The sequence below is a fragment of the Thamnophis elegans genome, chromosome 2 (genome assembly GCF_009769535.1).
Source record: "Thamnophis elegans isolate rThaEle1 chromosome 2, rThaEle1.pri, whole genome shotgun sequence".
Classification (NCBI taxonomy): Eukaryota; Metazoa; Chordata; class Lepidosauria; order Squamata; family Colubridae; genus Thamnophis; species Thamnophis elegans.
The window spans coordinates 160,526,522-160,545,240 of NC_045542.1; the positions used below are offsets into that span (position 1 = coordinate 160,526,522).

Here is an 18,719-nt window from a genome sequence, read left to right on the forward strand (position 1 = left end):
AATTCATGAATTCATTCAGTTGCATTTCCCACCCTTCTAAATATTGTCAATTCAATCTATCATCCTTCAAAACCTAAACCATTTAATTTCCAAACTTTTGTGATAAAATAATTAACAACAGAGACTTTGCACCAATGTTTAAATTAGGAAAAATAAAATATGAACCAAACAGCTGGATTAATTACAGAAAACTATTGAATTTTTTCCCCGATTTAACTTTTCCCAGACTGTCTAGAATAGATTCTAGAAAATTTATCTTAATAAGCAATAATTTTCTGAATCAATTAAATTTAAACTCTTGAATTAAAAAGGAATTCTGTGCCAGGAAATGTCCTAAGCAAATGATGAAGTTTAAATCCTGAATCGCCTTCTCAAACTTTTTTTTTGAAGCTGTGAAGATACCCTGCCTGATTTGATGCAGAAATGTATACAATACTGAAATTCTTTTCATTTCAAATTACTGTAAGTAAACCATCTACAGTTTGTCAAATCGTGTATGGAATCTCTGATAATTGTTCTCTAGGTTTGGTTATTTCCAGACATTTCCAAATGTTCACAATGAAGTTTCCCATATTTTCTTAATTATACATATCGGTTGAGTTTGTCTGTGGAGACATCAGTCATCCACTTCATGGTTGTCCCAAAGGTGCTTTTTCAAAAGGCAACTGGACTTTGTTTTCCCTTGAAGATGGCCAGATTCTCACAATCCTTTGCCAATTGTCTACAGAGATTCCCAATCATTCAGGCCAGTGGTGGGTTTCAAAAATATTTAGAACCTCTTCTGTAGGTGTGGCCTGCTTTGTGGGAGTTGCTTGCCAGTCATGTGACCGTGTGGGAGTGGCTTGGTAGTCGTGATTGGGTGGGCATGGCCAACTTGCAAAATGTGGTGAAACTCACTTAACAACGCTCTTGCTTAGCAACCAAAATGTTGGCTCAGAAACTCTGGCATTTGAAGCACGTAACTCTTAAAGCTGTCAAGTTACAAGGCCCTTGCACCCCTAACCTTTTAGAAAAAAAATCCCCAGGTGTGTTCAAACTTGACAGCTTTAAGACTTGTGAACTTCAACTCCCAGAATTCCTCCTCTCGCTCTTCATCTTGATGATGTACGGACGGGCGGGGGGAGGTAGCTGGAACCGGTTCTAAACGGCACTGTAGATTTGTGGAACCTCTTCTATAGAAGAGGTTAGAACTGGCAGGAACCCACCCCTGATCCAGGTTATGGTTGTCCCAAAGGTGCTTTTTCAAAAGGCAAGTTTCTCCTTGAAGACATTTAGCTTCTCATCCAAGAGGCGTCTTCAGTTCTCACCGAATGGTGGAAGATGGAATGATTTACCGTATTTTTCAGAGTATAAGACGCACCTCCCGCCCTAAAAGAGGGTGAAAATGTGGGTACGTCTTATACACTGAATGTAGCCCAACCACCCACCGGCCCCAACCCTTTGGCCTCTGCCTCCCAGGAATTACCTCTTTGCAGAAAATGGAAGCTTGCGGAGGCTTCAATAAGCTATAGCAATCCCTGCAGCCTGAAACAGCTGATGATCGGGAGAAATTGAAAGTGAAACTAGCTGTTTGCTCTACCAGGCAAATTGTTCAGAGGCAGAGGCATATTTTTTTTCTTGTGCTAATCAGGCTGTTTGCTGCAAGGAGGTAAGTCAACAACTATAAATGCCTATAGAATGTTCAAATTATTAATTTTTTAAAGACTGCTTTATTATTATTCTAAACAACTTAACAAAATGAAGAAGCTTTTTAAAATAAATGCTTGATCTGAAGAGGTCCAGTGCTATTGTTTTAAAAAATGCTATTCTTTTAAATAGCAGAGAATAATGTATACTTCCAGAAAGCTACATCAATTTTAACAGCATATGTACAAGTATAGTCTGAAATATAACACTACAAAAACTGTATATTGTCTTTACTGTTTGCTGTTTGTTGCAAAGAGGCAAATTGCTGGGAGGCAGAGGCAGATATTTTTCCCTTGTTTTCCTCCCCAAAAGCTAGGTGCGCCTTATACTTTGGAGCGTCTTATACTCCGAAAAATACGGTGTATTCCTTGCAGTCATCTGGTCATTAGCGCTATTTCTGAGAGTTGTTGAGGCCACTTGGAGGTTTATCTGTGCCCTCGGGGTCACCTGAATAGTGCAAATTGGCATGGAACTGCTGAAGGGACTGTGATAGACTGTGTTGTTGAGTTGAGTTGAGTTTATTGGTCTTGTATGCCGCCCACTCCCGAAGGACTCCGGGCGGCTTACAATAAACAAGGGAGGGGATAAATAAACAAACAACACATTAAAATACACAACATTCACAGTTACCGTGGGGCTGGATATTTCACAGCCCCCCCGGCCTGCTGGAGCAGCCAGGACTTGGTGGCTTTGCGGAAGGCGGGGAGGGTAGTAAGGGTCCGGATCTCCACGGGGAGGTCATTCCAAAGGGCTGGAGCTGCAACAGAGAAGGCTCTCCCCTGGGGAGTCACCAGCCGACATTGGCTGGCAGATGGAATCCGGAGGAGATCTAACCTGTGAGATCTAATCGGTCTATGGGAGGTAATCGGCAGGAGGCGGTCTCAATTGTTGTCAATTGAGTTACCTCTCATACTAAGAACATTGATAGGGTCTCTCTCCGGTATGAGTTCTTTGATGGCTCTTTAGATTTCCTGCTTGCCTAAAACACTTCCCACACTGTGAACATTCGTAGGGTTTCTCTCCGGTGTGAATCATCTGGTGTCTCTTTAAGTTAATTCCCGTACTGAAGCCCTTCCCACACTGCGAACATTCGTAGGGTTTCTCTCCGGTGTGAAATCTTTGGTGGGTCTTCAGATAGCCCGACTGACTGAAGTATTTATCACAGTGAGAACATTTGTAAGGTTTCTCTCCTGTGTGGAATCTTTGGTGGGTCTTCAGATATCCCACCTGCCTGAAATATTTCCCGCACTGAGAACACTTGTAAGGTTTCTCCCCCGTGTGGAATCTTTGGTGGGTCTTCAGACATCCAGCCTGGCTGAAGCACTTCCCACACTGAAAACATTTGTACGGCTTTTCTCCGGTGTGACATCTCTGGTGTAATTTCAGATTCCTTCTTGTACTTAAGCGTTTCCCGCACTGCGAGCATTCGTACTGTCTGTTTTCTGTCGGGCAGGTTGGAATTCTGCTCGGCGAGTCCGCGTGAGTAACCTTTTTCTCACGTTCAGAAGACTGACGAGGTTCTTCGTTCTGATAGTGACTTTCTTTCCCGCGTTCAAAGAATGCATGCATTTTCTCACTTATTTTGGCTTTCTCCCGTAGCCTAATTGAGGAATTACACTGGACGTTCTCTTCTGAATTGGGACGTTCGTCATAATCTTGGCTGGAATGGATTACATCACGTTCTACTCTATAGCGATAACTTCTACCGTATCTGGAGTACACAGGCATTTCTTCCGTATTGGACTTACTGGTATTTTGGATAAGGGAGTCTGTACATTCTTTCTGTCTCTCCTCTTTTTCTGTCCTCTGCTGGTTTTCAGACTCTGCTCCTTCCTCCTGCATTTCTGCAATCTCTTCCTTATTCTTGTAGCTTGTCTGAGGAGTTATTTTGTATTTTTCTTCCAATGCATTTTGTCCATAATATGAGTTCTCTTCATTAACCTCACGCTCTCTTACATCATCTGCAGAGAAAGTAAGAGACCAGTCAGCCTACGATTCGACCTAAGCAAAGTACACAAAATTGTCTGTTACAACGTCCTACCTGTTAAAGACTATTTCAGCTTCAACCTCAATAACACACAGGCAAACTTAAGGTAAACTGCTCCAAACTCAGTTGCAGAAAATACAACTTCAGCACCGGAGTAATCAATGCCTGGAATGCTCTACCCGACCGTTGTTATATCCTCAAAGCCCCTCATAGCGGTATTGCAGGTTGACTCTGCCCACTGCCAGCAGTTCAATTCTGGCTGGCTCAAGGTTTACTAAGCCTTCCACCCTTCTGAGATCAGTAAAATGAGGGCCCAGATTGTTGGCGGGGTGGGAGGGGAAATAAGCTGACTCTGTAAACTGCTTAGATTGGGCTGTAAAGCACTGTGAAGTGATATATAAGTCTAAGGGCTATTGCTATTGTAATTCCAGTTGCTAGGAATGGATTAAAACTGGATTCAAACTCAAACATCTTGCTTTGCCAGAGATGAGCACGGTGGGTGTGAACTCTGACAATCAGCTTTTTTCCCCCCTTCTTATTCTGCAGGAAGCCAATCATATGGGCTGATGTTTATATGAAGATCCTTCTTTACCCCAAATATCTAGGATTCCACCCTGCTCCTGGTCTGTTGGGAGGGCTGGCTCAGTCCCCGCTTCGCAGTCTGCAAAGAAAACAAGAAAAGGAATGACAAAATAGCAGATTTGGAAGGGGCCTTGATGTTCTTCTAGAGTCTAGACCCGGGATGACGAATTGCACGCTGGCCAGCTGACTTTAGCCTTTTTTTGAGGCCCTTTCCCAGGCTCCAGAGGCTTTATAGGAGCCTGGGGAGGGTGAAAACAGCCTCCCCTCCCCCTCCCAGAGGCCCTCCGGAGGCTTCAGGAGCTTCCCTGAAGCTTCCGGAGAGCAAAGAACCAGCCCTACGGGCAAACTGGAAGTTCAGGAACGGACTTCTGGTTTGCTCGTAGGACCAGTTTAAGCCCTCTGGAGCCTTCAGGGAAGCCTCCTGAAGGTCCCTGAAGGCTCCGGGGGACTAAAAATGGCCCTTCTGATTTTCAGGGGCAGAAGAAAGGGTGAAAGGGCCCTGTTTTTAGAGTTGCGTATAAGAGGAAATTTGCCAAATTTCAGCGCTTCATGAGAAAGAGAGGAGATCGATTCCAATAAGAACGAGATTCCCGGGAACTGCACCAAGCTCTTTTGCTTTATAACTTGGCAGCTTTGAGAAGTGTAAACTTTTGCTGGCTAGGGAATCCTGGGAGTTGAAGTCCACGTATTTTAAAGTTGTCACGTTTCTAACAAAGACTCTGCTTTACACGTAGCAACCACAAGTACAGAATCGAGGCATCCATTCCAATGCCTAAATTGCATTTACAGAAAACGCTTTTTTTTCTAGAAAGCTGACCCAGGTCATTTGATTCCGCCAGCTTAAGTATATCACAAATGGAAAAAGAGAAAAAGAAAAAGGGGAAAGGACAGGACAGGACAGGAAAAAGGAAAGGAAATGAAAAAGGACAGGACAGAAAGCAGAGCAAAGGAAAGCAAAGGAAAAGAAAGGAAAGGAGAAAAGACAGGAAAGGAAAGGAAAGGAGAATTTTCAGGAGAATTTTACCCTTCTCTAGCTCATCATTTTCTCTCTTCGTAGCTTCCAGAGGTTTTCCCTCCACATGTAAGAAATCCATCCGCTCTTCCTTTAAGGAACCCTGAAAAAAACGAGGAAGCTGCACTTCACAGTGAAAGGACTGATTTTACAGACACACAAAAATAAATAAAAAATCTCAGCCGTTCTCTATTACACAAGCCCAATAACAATTAAGTTACATAACTGTGGTGGGGTGTCTCCCCCCCCCCTCCATGATCCAACCATCTCATCCTGAAGGTACAAGCAGTGGTTTTTCTGAAGGCCTTTTGAAAAAGTCTGCTTGGATTAAGGTAAGCTATCAATCAGTGTTTCTCAGCGGCTGTAAGAGGAGTGGACTTCAACTCCCAGAGTCCCCCAGCCAGCCATGAATTCTGGGAGCTGAAGTCCACACATCTTAAAATTGCCAAGGTTGGGAAACGTGACTCAAAATATTGAAACTATCAATAACTTGAACTATGCGTCGTAATACTTTTCCTGAGGGAAAAGTAAAATGGCCCATTCTCACACCAGGAGAAGCTACATCTGATTTTTGTTCCCACAGGGAAAGGAGCACAGCATTCGCCTTGAGAACCAGGAAGAAAGAAATGAGCCAATAAGGGGAAAAATATATGTGAAAATATGGCTTTGTCTTCAGAAAAGAGGAAAGCGTCCGAAACAAATTCAAAATAATCATTCTTTGGTTTTGTTCAGTGTCTCATGTGGCAGAGGACAACTTCCTTGCCACATTTGTTAAGTCAATCATTGCAGTTGTTAAATTAGTAACACAGTTGTTAAGTGAATCAGGTTTCCCCAGTGACTGTCAGCGTTCCAAATAACATCTAAAATTAAATCAGAGTCCAAGGAAAAGCATTGCTCTAAGTTCCAAATTATTAAGAGAGACATGTTGGCACATCCGAATCTGAAAGCTTCCCGGGTTTTCCCACCCAGTTGAAAGTTCATGATCTTGCCCCCAGACCCACAAGTCCATCATATGATCCAATCTTCCACTGCCACACTGGCAGCTTCCACCCAGCTGGTTCCGGTCAGGCGCAGAGGTGCTGACCTTGGCTTTCTAGAAAGAATGTTGTTATGGCTACATAGCATCTAACTCCTTACAATCTCCCCTCCCAATTACCTCACTAATGAAACAGCATAGTAAAATAATAGAGAGTGTGGCAGGCCAAAGATCCTGTCAGGGACTTTGCTCACAAAAGGCGACCACGTGACTCCAGAATACTGCCACTGTCATAAATGTGAGTCAGTTGATAGGGACCTTGGAGGTCTTCTATCTAGTCCAGCCCCCTGCTCAGCTGATATTCGGCCTCCTTGAGGGCGGGGGAGGGCGTTTTCGCCCGTGGCACAACAAAACTGCAAAGCCCTTATTCGCGGAGACATAAGCGTGTCGCTAAAGCCGCGACATCATCACCGCGCATCATCACCGCCGCGACAACAGCGCGGCAACAGAAGGGCGCTTTAAAACGGCGCCGCGGCAGAAAGCCGATTTCAATTAAGGTAAGAGTCAGGATTAGGTTTAGGGGTTTGTTTTAGGGTTTGTTTTAGGGTTTGTTTTAGGGTTAGGTTTAGGATTAGGGTTAGGGTTAGGTTTAGGGTTAGGTTTAGGGTTAGGTTTAGGGTACTGAGTGCTTGGGAATGCGCGGATTTGCCCTCAGTGATTATGTCATCGTGGTAGGGTCGCGTTTTTCCTTAGCGCTTAGAATGGTGCGAATTAGTCTTCGCGCTTATGTCTCCGCGGATAAGGGCTTCGCGGATTTGTGGTGGAACCGTTTTCGCCCTCCCCAGGCTTCAGGAAAGCCTCCAAAGCCTGTGGATGGTAAAAAACGGCCCAACGGACCTACCGGAAGCCCAGAGCCTTCAGTGAGGCCTACACACATGGGTGGGGGAGAGCACGCGAGGGGTTGTGCAGCATGCACAAGAAGAGGGCATTGCATTATGGGTGTGGGCACACACACGCTATCGCACACCCTTTCGACACCCGAGCAGAAAAACGTTCTCCATCACTGCCCTATACCACTTCAGACAAATGGTGATGCAATCTCTTCTTAAAAACCTCCATTATGTGACCACAATTATATGACTGCAAAGCTGATAAGTATGAAAAATAAGTCACTTTTTTTAAAGCACCACTGTAGCTTTGAACGGTCCCTAACCAAACTGTTGTAAGTCGAGGACTACTGTATATAGTATAAATGCAGTAAGCTGACAATTTGAAATGGCGCATGACTGCGCACAAACCACCTCCATAACATTTCTTAATAGAAACCCTCCGAATTATTTCTTAAAACTTCACCTGCCACGACCCTGATCTGGTCTGTTCCTGGCTCCGAAGGAAGTCCTCCACCAGGGCCACCGCCTGCAGACACGACTCCGGCCTCCTGGCTTGGATCCAGCTCCGGAGGTCCGGTGGGAGGCTGACCAGGAACTGCTCCAGGATCAGCAGCTCCAGGATCTGCTCCTTGGTGCGTCTCTCCGGCTTCAGCCACTGGTGGCAAAGATCCTGGAGTTGGCTGTGGATCCTCCGGGGGTCTCCCACCTCCTGGCAGCAGAACTGCCGAAAATGCTGGCGTTGCATCTCCGACCTTAGGGATTCCCTCCGCAAGATGGCCGCCTTGACCTTCCCATAATCCCCTTGGTCTCGGTCTTCCAAGGTCCGGAAGGCCTCTTCCAGTCCTCCGCTCAGAGCTGGCCGGAGACGGGCCGTCCATTGTCCTCTGGGCCACCGACAGGCTGTGGCCACCTGCTCGAAGGAGGCCAGAAAGGCCTTGGGGTCATCCCAGGGGGAAGCCTCCGACATCAGCAGGGAGTTTCCTCCTCTTCCCGTCCTGAGGAACTCCTGCCACTGGGCCTCCCAGCGCTGTTGTCTCACTTTGCAAGATTCCCCATTGTTCTCATGTGATGCTACCCATCCCAGCCGCTTGATCTTGCCTTCTAACGTAAGATGAGGGGTGGCTTTTCCATATCCTTCTGGAAGGTCCACTTCCAATCTGGACTCTACAAAAACGCCCTCCTTCATTGCTTTCATTCCCAACGGAAGACTTCCCGGGCAGACCTAACCAAAAATAAACAAATAAATAAATAAAATATGTACAGCTGTTCATTTGCAATTTTGTGGGATTTTAGTCTTTCAGCCCAGGCAGTCATTGTATAGGATCTTCTGCTTGAGTAGGGGGTTGGGGGGGGGGGTAAGGTCCCTTCCAGCTCTACCCTGTTCTATCCCCATATTGTATTGTATTGCATTCTCTTCTATTCTCATATTCTATTCTTATATTCTATTTTTCTATTCTATTCTTGGATTTTATTGTATTGTATTCTATTCTATTCTCATATTCTATTCTTATATTCTTTTTTTCTTTTCTATTCTTGTGTTGTATTGTATTCTATTCTCTTCTATTCTCATATTCTATTCTTATATTCTATTTTTCTGTTCTCTTCTCTTCTTGTATTGTATTCTATTCTATTCTCATATTCTATTCTTATATTCTATTTTTCTATTCTATTCTTGTATTGTATTGTATTCTATTCTCATATTCTGTTCCTATATTCTATTTTTCTATTCTATTCTTGTATTTTATTGTATTCTATTCTATTCTTATATTCTATTCTTATATTCTATTCTTATATTCTATTTTTCTATTCTATTATATTCTATTCTTGTATTGTATCCTATTCTATTCTATTCTCATAGTCTATTCCTATATTCTATTTTTCTCTTCTATTCTTGTATTGTATTGTATTGTATTCTATTCTATTCTCATATTCTATTCTTATATTCTATTTTTCTCTTCTCTTCTCTTCTTGTATTGTATTGCATTGTGTTGTATTGTATTATTATCCTATAATCCTTGTTTTACGACTGTAATTGAGCCCCAAATTTATGTGGCTAAATGAGAAATTTGCAAAGTGAGTTTTGTTGTTGTTGATTTCCTCCCCCCCAAATTTTTTTGGAGACTTTTATTGCCGTGGTTGTTAAGGGTATCACTGCCATTGTTAGTCACATGGTTGTTAAGTGAATTTAGTTTCCCCCTCGACTTGGCTTGTCACCAAGTCTTAAAAGGGAATCACATGTCCCTGGGACACTGCAACCATCATAAATAAGAGTCAGTTGTCAAATGCCTGAATGTAAATCACGTGACCACAGGGATGCCTGAAATGGTCATAAGTGTGAAAAATGGTCAAAAGTCACATTTTTCAATGCTGTTGTGACTTCGGACGGTGACTAAGTCAACTGTTGTAAATCGAGGACCATCTGTAGTCTAGGGATGACAGTATTAGACGGGAAGCAGAGAGATCTAGGTTCTGATCCCTACTCGATCACTGAAGATCCCGAAGGAACTTGGCACTCAGCTGATTCACAAATACGAATTGCCACGCATCTGAATTTTGATCAAATGACCACGGGGAAGGCTGCAAAGGTCATACCTGTGAAAAACGGTCATTAAAGTCACATTTGTTGTAACTTTGGAACCAGTCACTAAACGAACTATTGTAAATTGAGGACTACCTGCACTTTTCTTTCTTCTAGGAGGTCTCTCAACTTCCCAGCATACAGTAGAACCTCCGGTCACATCCAAAATTCGTTTCCATAACTTTGGTCGCAAAATGATTTGGTTGTGATCTGAACCTAATTTTGGGAATTCGGTGCTTACCCCCCCAAAAAAATGGGGAAATCAGCCACACACACACATACACATGCACACACACACACACTGTGAATTTTTTGATCAGAAGCGTTTGTGGCCAGAGGTTGTATTGTATTGTATAACTCAGGCCTCCCATCCAAGTTTAAAACCCATCTTAGTCCTGCTTAGCTTTCCAACAGAACCACCCACCCTCCACTCTCGGCCCAGAAAGCCCCAGGGACACCCTGGGCAGGATTGCATAACTAACACACACACACACACACACACACACACACACACACACACACACACACACACACACGAGAGAGGGGGGGGGCAGAGAAGCTCCAACCATCCTACAACTCATCATCGATGAGCGATCGGACCTCGGCCGTGGCTTATGGGCAAACCCGCCCCAAGTCTCCAACACGAACCTGGCAGGGGACTGTAACGCACCTGTCTGGTGCCCAGCAGTGGCCCGCGGGCACGGGGTCAAAAGCGCCTCCTTCTCCACCCGCAGCCAACGACGGAGCGACGGAGAAGCCGGCTCTGCCCGGCGGCGCTTCCAGGGCTGGGCGGGGAAGACGATCGCCGTCCGCCTCGGAGGTCTCCTGCAGGGGGGAAGGGCTGAGGGAGGCATCCGCTGCTCGGCTCCTCTCGGGCGGATCGCGACGCTTCGCTTCGCCGTTGTTTTCCTCGAGTTCCAGGGCGGATCTGCCGGGGTCTGGCTCGTCCCTTCGTGGGCGCCGCCAGCCCGTTGCGAAGCGAGGGAGCCGAGGAGGAGCGGTCGGCTGCGATCGCGCTGGATCGGGCGATTTCGCGGGCTGCTAGCGCCGCGCGTTGCGCTCAGGAGTTAATCCGTGTTCAATGGGAGGAGCAAACCTTCCGTGTCCTCTTTTCATGTGAAGAACGGCTGCGGGAACTGGGTAAAAGAATAGAATAACAGAGTTGGAAGGGACCTTGAAGGTCTTCTAGTCCAACGTATGTATGTCTAGTCTAGGGTTTGTCTAGTTTGATGAAAAGAAGGACTAGGGGAGACATGATAGCAGTGTTCCAATATCTCAGGGGTTGCCACAAAGAAGAGGGAGTCAAACTATTCTCCAAGGCACCTGAGGGTAGAACAAGAAGCAATGGGTGGAAACTAATCAAGGAGAGAAGCAACTTAGAACTGAGGAGAAATTTCCTGACAGTGAGAACAGTTAACCAGTCAGTCAAGACTATCAAAGTTCTGCCAAGTTGAAGGAGGTAAGCCAGACTAAAACATCAAGGCCATAACAGTTACAGTAATACATTTTTAACAGAATAATAGAATAAGAGAGTTGGAAGGGACCTTCTAGGTCATCTAGTCCAACCCTTCCCCAAGCAGGAGATCCTACACCAGTGGTAGTCAACCTGGTCCCTACCACCCACTAGAGGGCGTTCCAGCTTTCATGGTGGGCGGGAGGGGTTTGCTGTAACTCTGCTTTATAAATTATATAAAGTAAAGTTACTTCCCTACTTTATAAATCACCATTACTGTGGAATCGGTGGGCAGTTAGAAAATTTTACTACTAACAGAGATACAAAAGTGGGCGGTAGGTATAAAAAGGTTGACTACTCCTGTCTTACACCATTTCTGACGGATGGCAGTCCAGTCTCTTCTTGAAAGCCTCCAGTGATGAAGCTCCCACAGCTTCCAAAGGCAACTTCTGTTTCATTGGTTGGTTTTTCCCACTGTCAGAAAATTTCTCCTTCTTTCCAGGTTGAATCTCTCCTTGTTCAGTTTCCATCCATTATTCCTTGTCTGGCCTTTGGGTTCTTTGGAAAATAGCTTGAGCCCTTCCTCTCTGTGACAGCTTTCAAATACTGGAACACATATATCATGTCTCCCCTGGTCCTTCTCTTCACTAGACTAGCCATGCCCAGTTCCTGCAAGTTCCAGCAAGTGCAACAACTTTCTTCCAGAAGTTGTAAATGCTCCAACACTTTGAACACCGTTCAAAGTTACAATGGCAAGGAAAAAAGTGACTTACGAATATTTTTTTCACACTTACCTGGAAACCCAACCTGTAATATATAAGCCATGTCACCATTCTGAGTCCTGATGGGAATTCATTTTCCAGTTAGCAATAGCAATAGCAATAGCAGTTAGACTTATATACCGCTTCATAGGACTTTCAGCCCTCTCTAAGCGGTTTACAGAGTCAGCATATCGCCCCCACAGTCTGGGTCCTCATTTCACCCACCTCGGAAGGATGGAAGGCTGAGTCAACCTTGAGCCGGTGAGATTAGAACCGCTGAACTGCAGATAACAGTCAGTTGAAGTGGCCTGGAGTACTGCACCCTAACCACTGCGCCACCTCGGCTCTTCAGTAATCTGTGTTACCGGTCTCTGAATTGTTCCAGTCTGTCTAAATTGCTGTTGTTGCTGTTAGTTGTGAAGTTGTGTCCAACCCATCGCAACCCCATGGACAATGTTCCCCCAGGCCTTCCTGTCCTCTACCATCCCCCAGAGCCCATTTAAACTTACGCCGACTGCTTCAGTGACTCCATCCAGCCACCTCATTCTCTGTCGTCCCCTTCTTCTTTTGCCCTCAATCTTTCCCAACATTAGGGTCTTCTCCAGTGAATCCTTCCTTCTCATTTGGTGGCCAAAGTACTTGAGTTTCATCTTCAGGATCTGGCCTTCTAAAGAGCAGTCAGGGTTGATCTCCTCTAGGACTGACCGGTTTGATCGCCTTGCAGTCCAAGGGACTCACAGGAGTCTTCTCCAGCACCACAGTTCAAAGGCCTCAATTCTTTGGCGCTGAGCCTTTCTTACGGTCCAAATTTCACAGCCATACATTGCAACTGGGAAAACCTGTCTAAATTAAGAGTTCCACAACCCTGGTACCTTGAGGATGTGTGGACTTCAACTCCCAGGATTCCCAGTCTTCAACACCCATGCTGGCTAGGGAATTCTGGGGAATTGAAGTCCACACTTCTTTAAGTTTACACTTCTTTAGGAGCCGAGATGGCGCAGTGGTTAAATGCAGCACTGCAGGCTATTTCAGCTGACTGCAGTTCAGCAGTTTGGCTGTTCAAATCCCACCAGGCTCAAGGTTGACTCATCCTTCCGAGGTGGGTAAAATGAGGACCCAGATTGTTGTTGGGGGCAATATGCTGACTCTGTAAACCGCTTAGAGAGGGCTGAAAGCCCTATGAAGCGGTATATAAGCCTAACTATTGCTATTGCTAAGTTCCAAAGTTGTGAATTGGGTGCCAAGGCGTTGCAACACTCATTTTGTGCATTGAGTAACACAAAATGTTCTGATCTAAATCATGAAGCTCAGAATGGAAGAACAGCCTGTGAAAGAGCTGGGCAGCAGCATCTCAGCCAAGCAGAATAATGATGATTTCCCATAATTTGAAAACACTGACTGAAAGGTTGAATATGAAAATAGCCAATCCCAGTTCAAAAACTGGGAGAGACCAGAACGTTTTGTGCTACTCAATTCACAAAACAGGTGTTGCAAGAACTTGGCGAGTCAACAGGGACAAATCTCTTGTGTAAGGATCTGAGTTTGCCAAATGTTGGGTCTGAAGTATTGTATGGTATCTGTTTCCACAGAGCTAAAGGACGAATCCATATCCCAGAAGACTAGCTGAGGAATTAGATTGCGCACCCAAAAATGTTTCATGTTGTTTTTTCCTGTTATCTAGGCATCGACTGGACCATGCCTTCGCCTCCTAAGGAATTAGAAAAACCCTTGAGGTCACTGAAGGCTGTGATTTTTAAGGTTTTGTTCACACAATACAAACTTGAGAGAGCCGAACCATGGTTTACTGAATTAACCCTGTTGCTAATGAATTGTTGCTTGCTCAATTAATCCAGTTGAAACAGAACAGAGCCAACCCATGCTTGGATGGCATTTGACAAAAGTAGACCACAACCAGTGGTGGGACCCTACTGGTTCAGCCTGGTTCGGCCAAACCAGTAGTTTTTGGCGGCCCAGGTCTCTGGAACCAGCAGTGATTGAGGCCTGTCACGCTCTTGAACTGGTTCTCCTGGTGATGCCTGTGGCGCCACCGCCATCTTGTTTTTGGCTTCTATGCATGCATAGAACAAGTTTTATTGTACGGTGCATGCATGCCCATGAATGAACAGGAAGTGGCTGCCAGAACCCACCCCTTACCACAGAAATTCCCTGAAGATGGGCTCCAGCAGGAGTACAAAAGCTCAGAAGAATAAATCTCTGGTCCCAGTGACCGACCCAAATTTGATCTTCCATCATTATCCTGGGACATGTATAATTGCCTTTATTCATGAAATAAGGTCTCATTTGAGTCAGTGTCTATGGAGATTCTCATTCAGGTCATGGTTGTCCCAAAATGCTTTTTCCATAAGGCAACTGGACATTCTTGGTTTTTTTTTTGCTTTGAAAATGTTTCACTTCTCATCCAAGAAGCTTCTTCGGTTCCCATAAAGAAAGAAAAAATCTCAAAGAAGCCCAGTTGCTTTTGGAAAAAGCACCTTCAAGGACATGTGAAGATCCATCAGGGAAATTGCGAGTGGAGAAAAATCAGGTAAAATCTGGCCTGAGCTGTGGGAAATGCTTCAATCAAGGAGGAACCTTGAAGATTCATCTGAAAATTCATATTGGGGGGGGGGGGGAAATGTATGTTCTCTTTCTGAGGAAAGTTACCATAAGACGTTTCATAAACCATGAAAGAATTTACACTGGACATATTATATGAATGTTATCAGAATAAAAAATGCTTCAGATTGAAGACCATTTTAAATGCACGTCACAAATCTCATTCTGGAGAGAAGCCACATAATACAATACAAAATGTTCTTAACTGAAATGTTATGGCCCGCCAGCCGCCAGCAGAGCTGGCGGCAGATTCAGACAGCAAAGAGGTTGGGGAGGAACATGGGCCAGTCCTGGAGTCTGGGGAAGGCTCTGATGAGGGCTCTGTGTCAGAGGCAGAGATGGGGACAGGGCTCTTCAACAGTTAACAGCTGCCTTTGGAGTCGGACATCAGTGGGGCAGAAGAACAGCTGGAGCCTGTTCCCAGTGTGCGCATGCGCGGAGCTGCCAGAAGGGAACAGTTAAGGAAAAAGGGCAGAGGTGGACGGTGAATGGCCTCTCATATAGAGAATAAAGAGGAGCGAAAGGGGAGGGGAGTTTGCAGGAGACAATGAGTTCAATTCATTAGGGTGAAAATCTGTTCCTGACTTCTGGCCAAGTAATTGCTGCTACAGCGTGGCGTTTGGAAGATATCGGCCTGGCAGCTCTCCAAGCCTGATAAAGGCTGTAGTTGTGAAATCTCGTGAAATACTGTTTGCCAGGACTTTGCTGGGGGTGGGGGTGGGGGATTCCCTTTAACTTAAGTAAAAGAGGTTTTATCGGGACGAGGAATCTGCTTCATGATCTTGGAAAGCCTAGGTCAGATCATGAAGCAAGTGTCTTTAAATTATAAGATATTTTGTACTGTGATAGTTGGCTGTATACGTATTATTATATTTTCTTGTATTTATGTTTTTACCCCACCCTATGTATTCTTTACACTTTTATTTTTTATACATTTTTAAGCTTTTAAAATATATTTGTGTGTTTAAATGTTGTGTAATTTTGAAGTTTTAAAAAAAATGTTTGTATTCCATCTTCCTTATGCTTGTTGGTAATAAAGATTTGATTGATTCCATCAAGTTCATCTTTCTTACTCTCTATGTTAGTGGGAAAAGGGCATAGGATAGGTCCTCAAAAAAACCCCTTCAGGATCAAGAGAAATTATTTTAATCATTTATGACGGTTGTAGCATCCTGGGGTCACGAGGTCGCCATATGTAACTTTCCCAGCCCGTTTCCAACAAGCAAAGACAATGGGGGGAAGCTGGATTCACTTAATGGCTGCGACTCCCTTAACAACTTCAGTGATTTGAATAGCAGCCATGGCAAAAAAGGGAATAAAATCATTTAACAACCGCCTTGCTTAGCAAAGGAAATTGTGGTCGTAAGTTGAGAACTACCTGTACTACCAGGCATTCTGACAGCTTACACATTGTGAAGAGTGGCTGAGTTGACATTTCATCATAAAAATGCCTTCATTTTTCTTTTTTCTTATTAAGGGGACTCTGTGCGGCTTCATTACACATTTCTTTCGTCATCTGGAAGGGTGTGAAAGACAAAATAATTCACGTTTGTTTATATGGTGACCCTGAACATTCAGCAAACTGAGAACCAAGGATTGATTTTCACCTCACGGGAAAAAAGATCAGAAAATGCAGTGGACCACCATTTTGTATTATCATTCTTTAATGGAGGGATCATCTGGCCCATTTCCAATTGGAAGCAGCTGGAAGTGTGGAAACTGAAAAGCGTTGGAAACCCATGAGGAATCTCGCCCAGTGAGAACAGATTTGGGGGAATCTCACGCACAGCATGAGTTAATAAACTTAAGAACTGAAACCAACGGCCTTTTACTGCAGTACATAGTACCATACTTCTTTATTTAATACAGAAATATGAGATGCACCGGTACATAGTCCAGCAACTTTCCAAGCAAAATTTCAGAAGGAGAGCAGGAAGCATTCCTGAAAACTGGCTTCAAAGGGAACTCTTTCTGAGCAACACAGTGAATGGCTCTTGGGAGAAAGCATAAAGCTGTTGTACTATTATTACCGTATATACTCGAGTATAAGCCGAGTTTTTCAGCCCACTTTTTGGGCTGAAAAAAGCCGCCTCGGCTTATACTCGAGTCTACAACTGGATCCGGCAGTGCTGTTGCCTGTTGGAGGAGGAGGAGGCGAACCAGCCTGCCATCGCCGGCCACCGCTAGCCCCGCCGCTCTTCCCGACCCCTTCCAAGCCCCACAGTCCAGCGGATGGAGCAGCGAAGCCCCGGGGCTTCGCTGCTGCTCCCCGCATTTTCTGCACGGGGATCCCTTGGAGAGGGGATTCCAGTTGCCGGGCAGAGAAGAGCTCTTCTGATGGGACAGGTGAGCTCCGAGTCGGGGCGGCTGCGGAGGCTTCTCCCGCGCCTCGGCTTTGAGGGCTCCATCTCCGCCTACTACCCGTTCCTTTTCGGGGGCAGCCGCCGAAGAGGTCGAGGAAGGAGAGGCGGGCGGGTCATCAGCCCCCCGGCCGTGCTGCTGTTGCTGCTGTCCCCCTTTGCCCTGAGGGTGGTGAAGGAGATGCTCGCGTAGGCGGCGCAGAGCAGAGCCGGCCTCGGCGCTCACGCCCTCCAGGGGCTCTGCCGAGGAGCAGCACAAGTTGGGCTGAGAGGACGAGAAGACGCGGTCCAGCACGTGTTTTCGACGCCTCAAGCCGCCCCACCTGGAACCGACGACGACGCCCCCTGCTAACAAGTCCGCCTTGGCCGGCTGCTCCGCGGCGCAACTCCGCGGAAGCGACGACGAGGTGTCCGCACTGCGGCGTTCGGCTCCCGCTTTGCTGCTGCCTTTGCCTTTGCCCCCCAGCTGCAGGCTCCTCCACAGGCGGCTCTGGAAAGACGACGCCGGCTCCCCTTCGCCGGCCTTGCTGCTCCCTGTTGCTGGTGCCGCTCCGGGTTCCTCGGCTGCTGCCATTCTTTTCTCCCCGCCTCCCTCCCTTCGCCTCCGCCGCCGCCTCCGCCTTTTCCACCAACCCCGCCGCCCGTTACCGCTGCAAGCGCGGAGGCAGGAAGAGCAGCAGCGCGCGACGGCGGCGGCGGCGGCTTCAGCCCAGTCCGGCCGAAGGAAGAGGTTGCACTTGTTCGCTATCGCAGCAGGCGACCGCCTCAGGGGCTGGGCCTGGGCGGCTGGAGGGCTCCCGCTCTCGGTGCGTCGGACGCCGCGAAGAGAGGAGCCGCGGCTCGGAGCATGGCAGGAAGCGCGGAGAGCTACCGAAGTTTCGACGCGCCTGACTTTTCCTGATTAGGAAGGAGGTCGGCTGTCTCTACCGGCCGCGCAGACTCGCTTTGTAGGGGAGGGGTGGGGCACAATAAAAAATGATTATCGGGTGGCGTTGTTAAACACTCGTCCCCCGTCCCCCCCCAGCAAAAACAATAAGACCGGAGAAAGTAATATATTATAAGGCAATTGCCAGAGTTAAACTTCATCGACGTGGAAGAACAATGCTTTATGATGTAAATTCGGACTTGTATGAATTTGCAAAAGTTTCTCTTGAGTTGTTTGCCCGCTTCAGAAGGCTAGAAGAAAGAAAATTAAAGGTAAATGCAGCGTGTCTCTCAATATCACTGATCAACCCAAGGGTGCTTTTTCAGGAGGCAACTGGACTTTATTGTTTTTTTCTTTGGAGACGTTTCGTTTCTCACCATTCAGCTCTGACAGGATAGTGGGGAAGTAGGATAGTGGCAGAGCTGAAGAAGCTTCTTGGATGAAACGTCTTCCCAAAAAAACCCAAGAAAGCCCAGTTGTTGCCTGAAAAAGCACCTTTAGGACAACCGTGACCTGGATGACTGACAATCTCTACAGACCCCCGGGGCTTCGCTGCTCCATCCGCTGGACTGTGGGGCTTGGAAGGGGGTGGGAAGAGCGGCGGGGCTAGCGGTGGCCGGCGATGGCAGGCTGGTTCGCCTCCTCCTCCTCCAACATCACTGCCGGATATCCGCCCAACGCTGCGGGGGCGCCAGCGGGAGCTTTGGCGGCTTCACCTCAGCCGTAGCGCTGGGCAGCAAATGTGCTGGTGCTGTTGGAGGAGGAGGAGGCGGCGGCAGCAATAACACCTGAGGACAGGACAAGAAGCAATGGAAACTTGTCAGAAGGAGACTCAAGCTGGAAATAACGAGAAATCTGACAGTAAGAACAATTAAAATCCTAGGAAAATGTCC

At 46.3% G+C, this 18,719-nt stretch overlaps 1 protein-coding gene across 1 annotated transcript in view; it reads right to left on the bottom strand.

Annotated features, from left to right (window-relative positions):
- Positions 1-2,500: 2,500 nt before the first annotated feature.
- Positions 2,501-18,719, bottom strand: part of LOC116502480 — a 33,151-nt gene continuing 16,932 nt past the window's right edge. Inside the window, exons 8-11 of the mRNA XM_032208361.1 lie at positions 7,597-8,355; positions 5,280-5,370; positions 4,266-4,334; positions 2,501-3,647 (exon numbers count right to left, since the gene is read on the bottom strand). Of these exons, the coding sequence (XP_032064252.1) occupies positions 2,599-3,647; positions 4,266-4,334; positions 5,280-5,370; positions 7,597-8,355 (1,968 nt within the window). The 3' untranslated portion in view covers positions 2,501-2,598. The remainder of the gene's footprint in view (positions 3,648-4,265; positions 4,335-5,279; positions 5,371-7,596; positions 8,356-18,719) is intronic.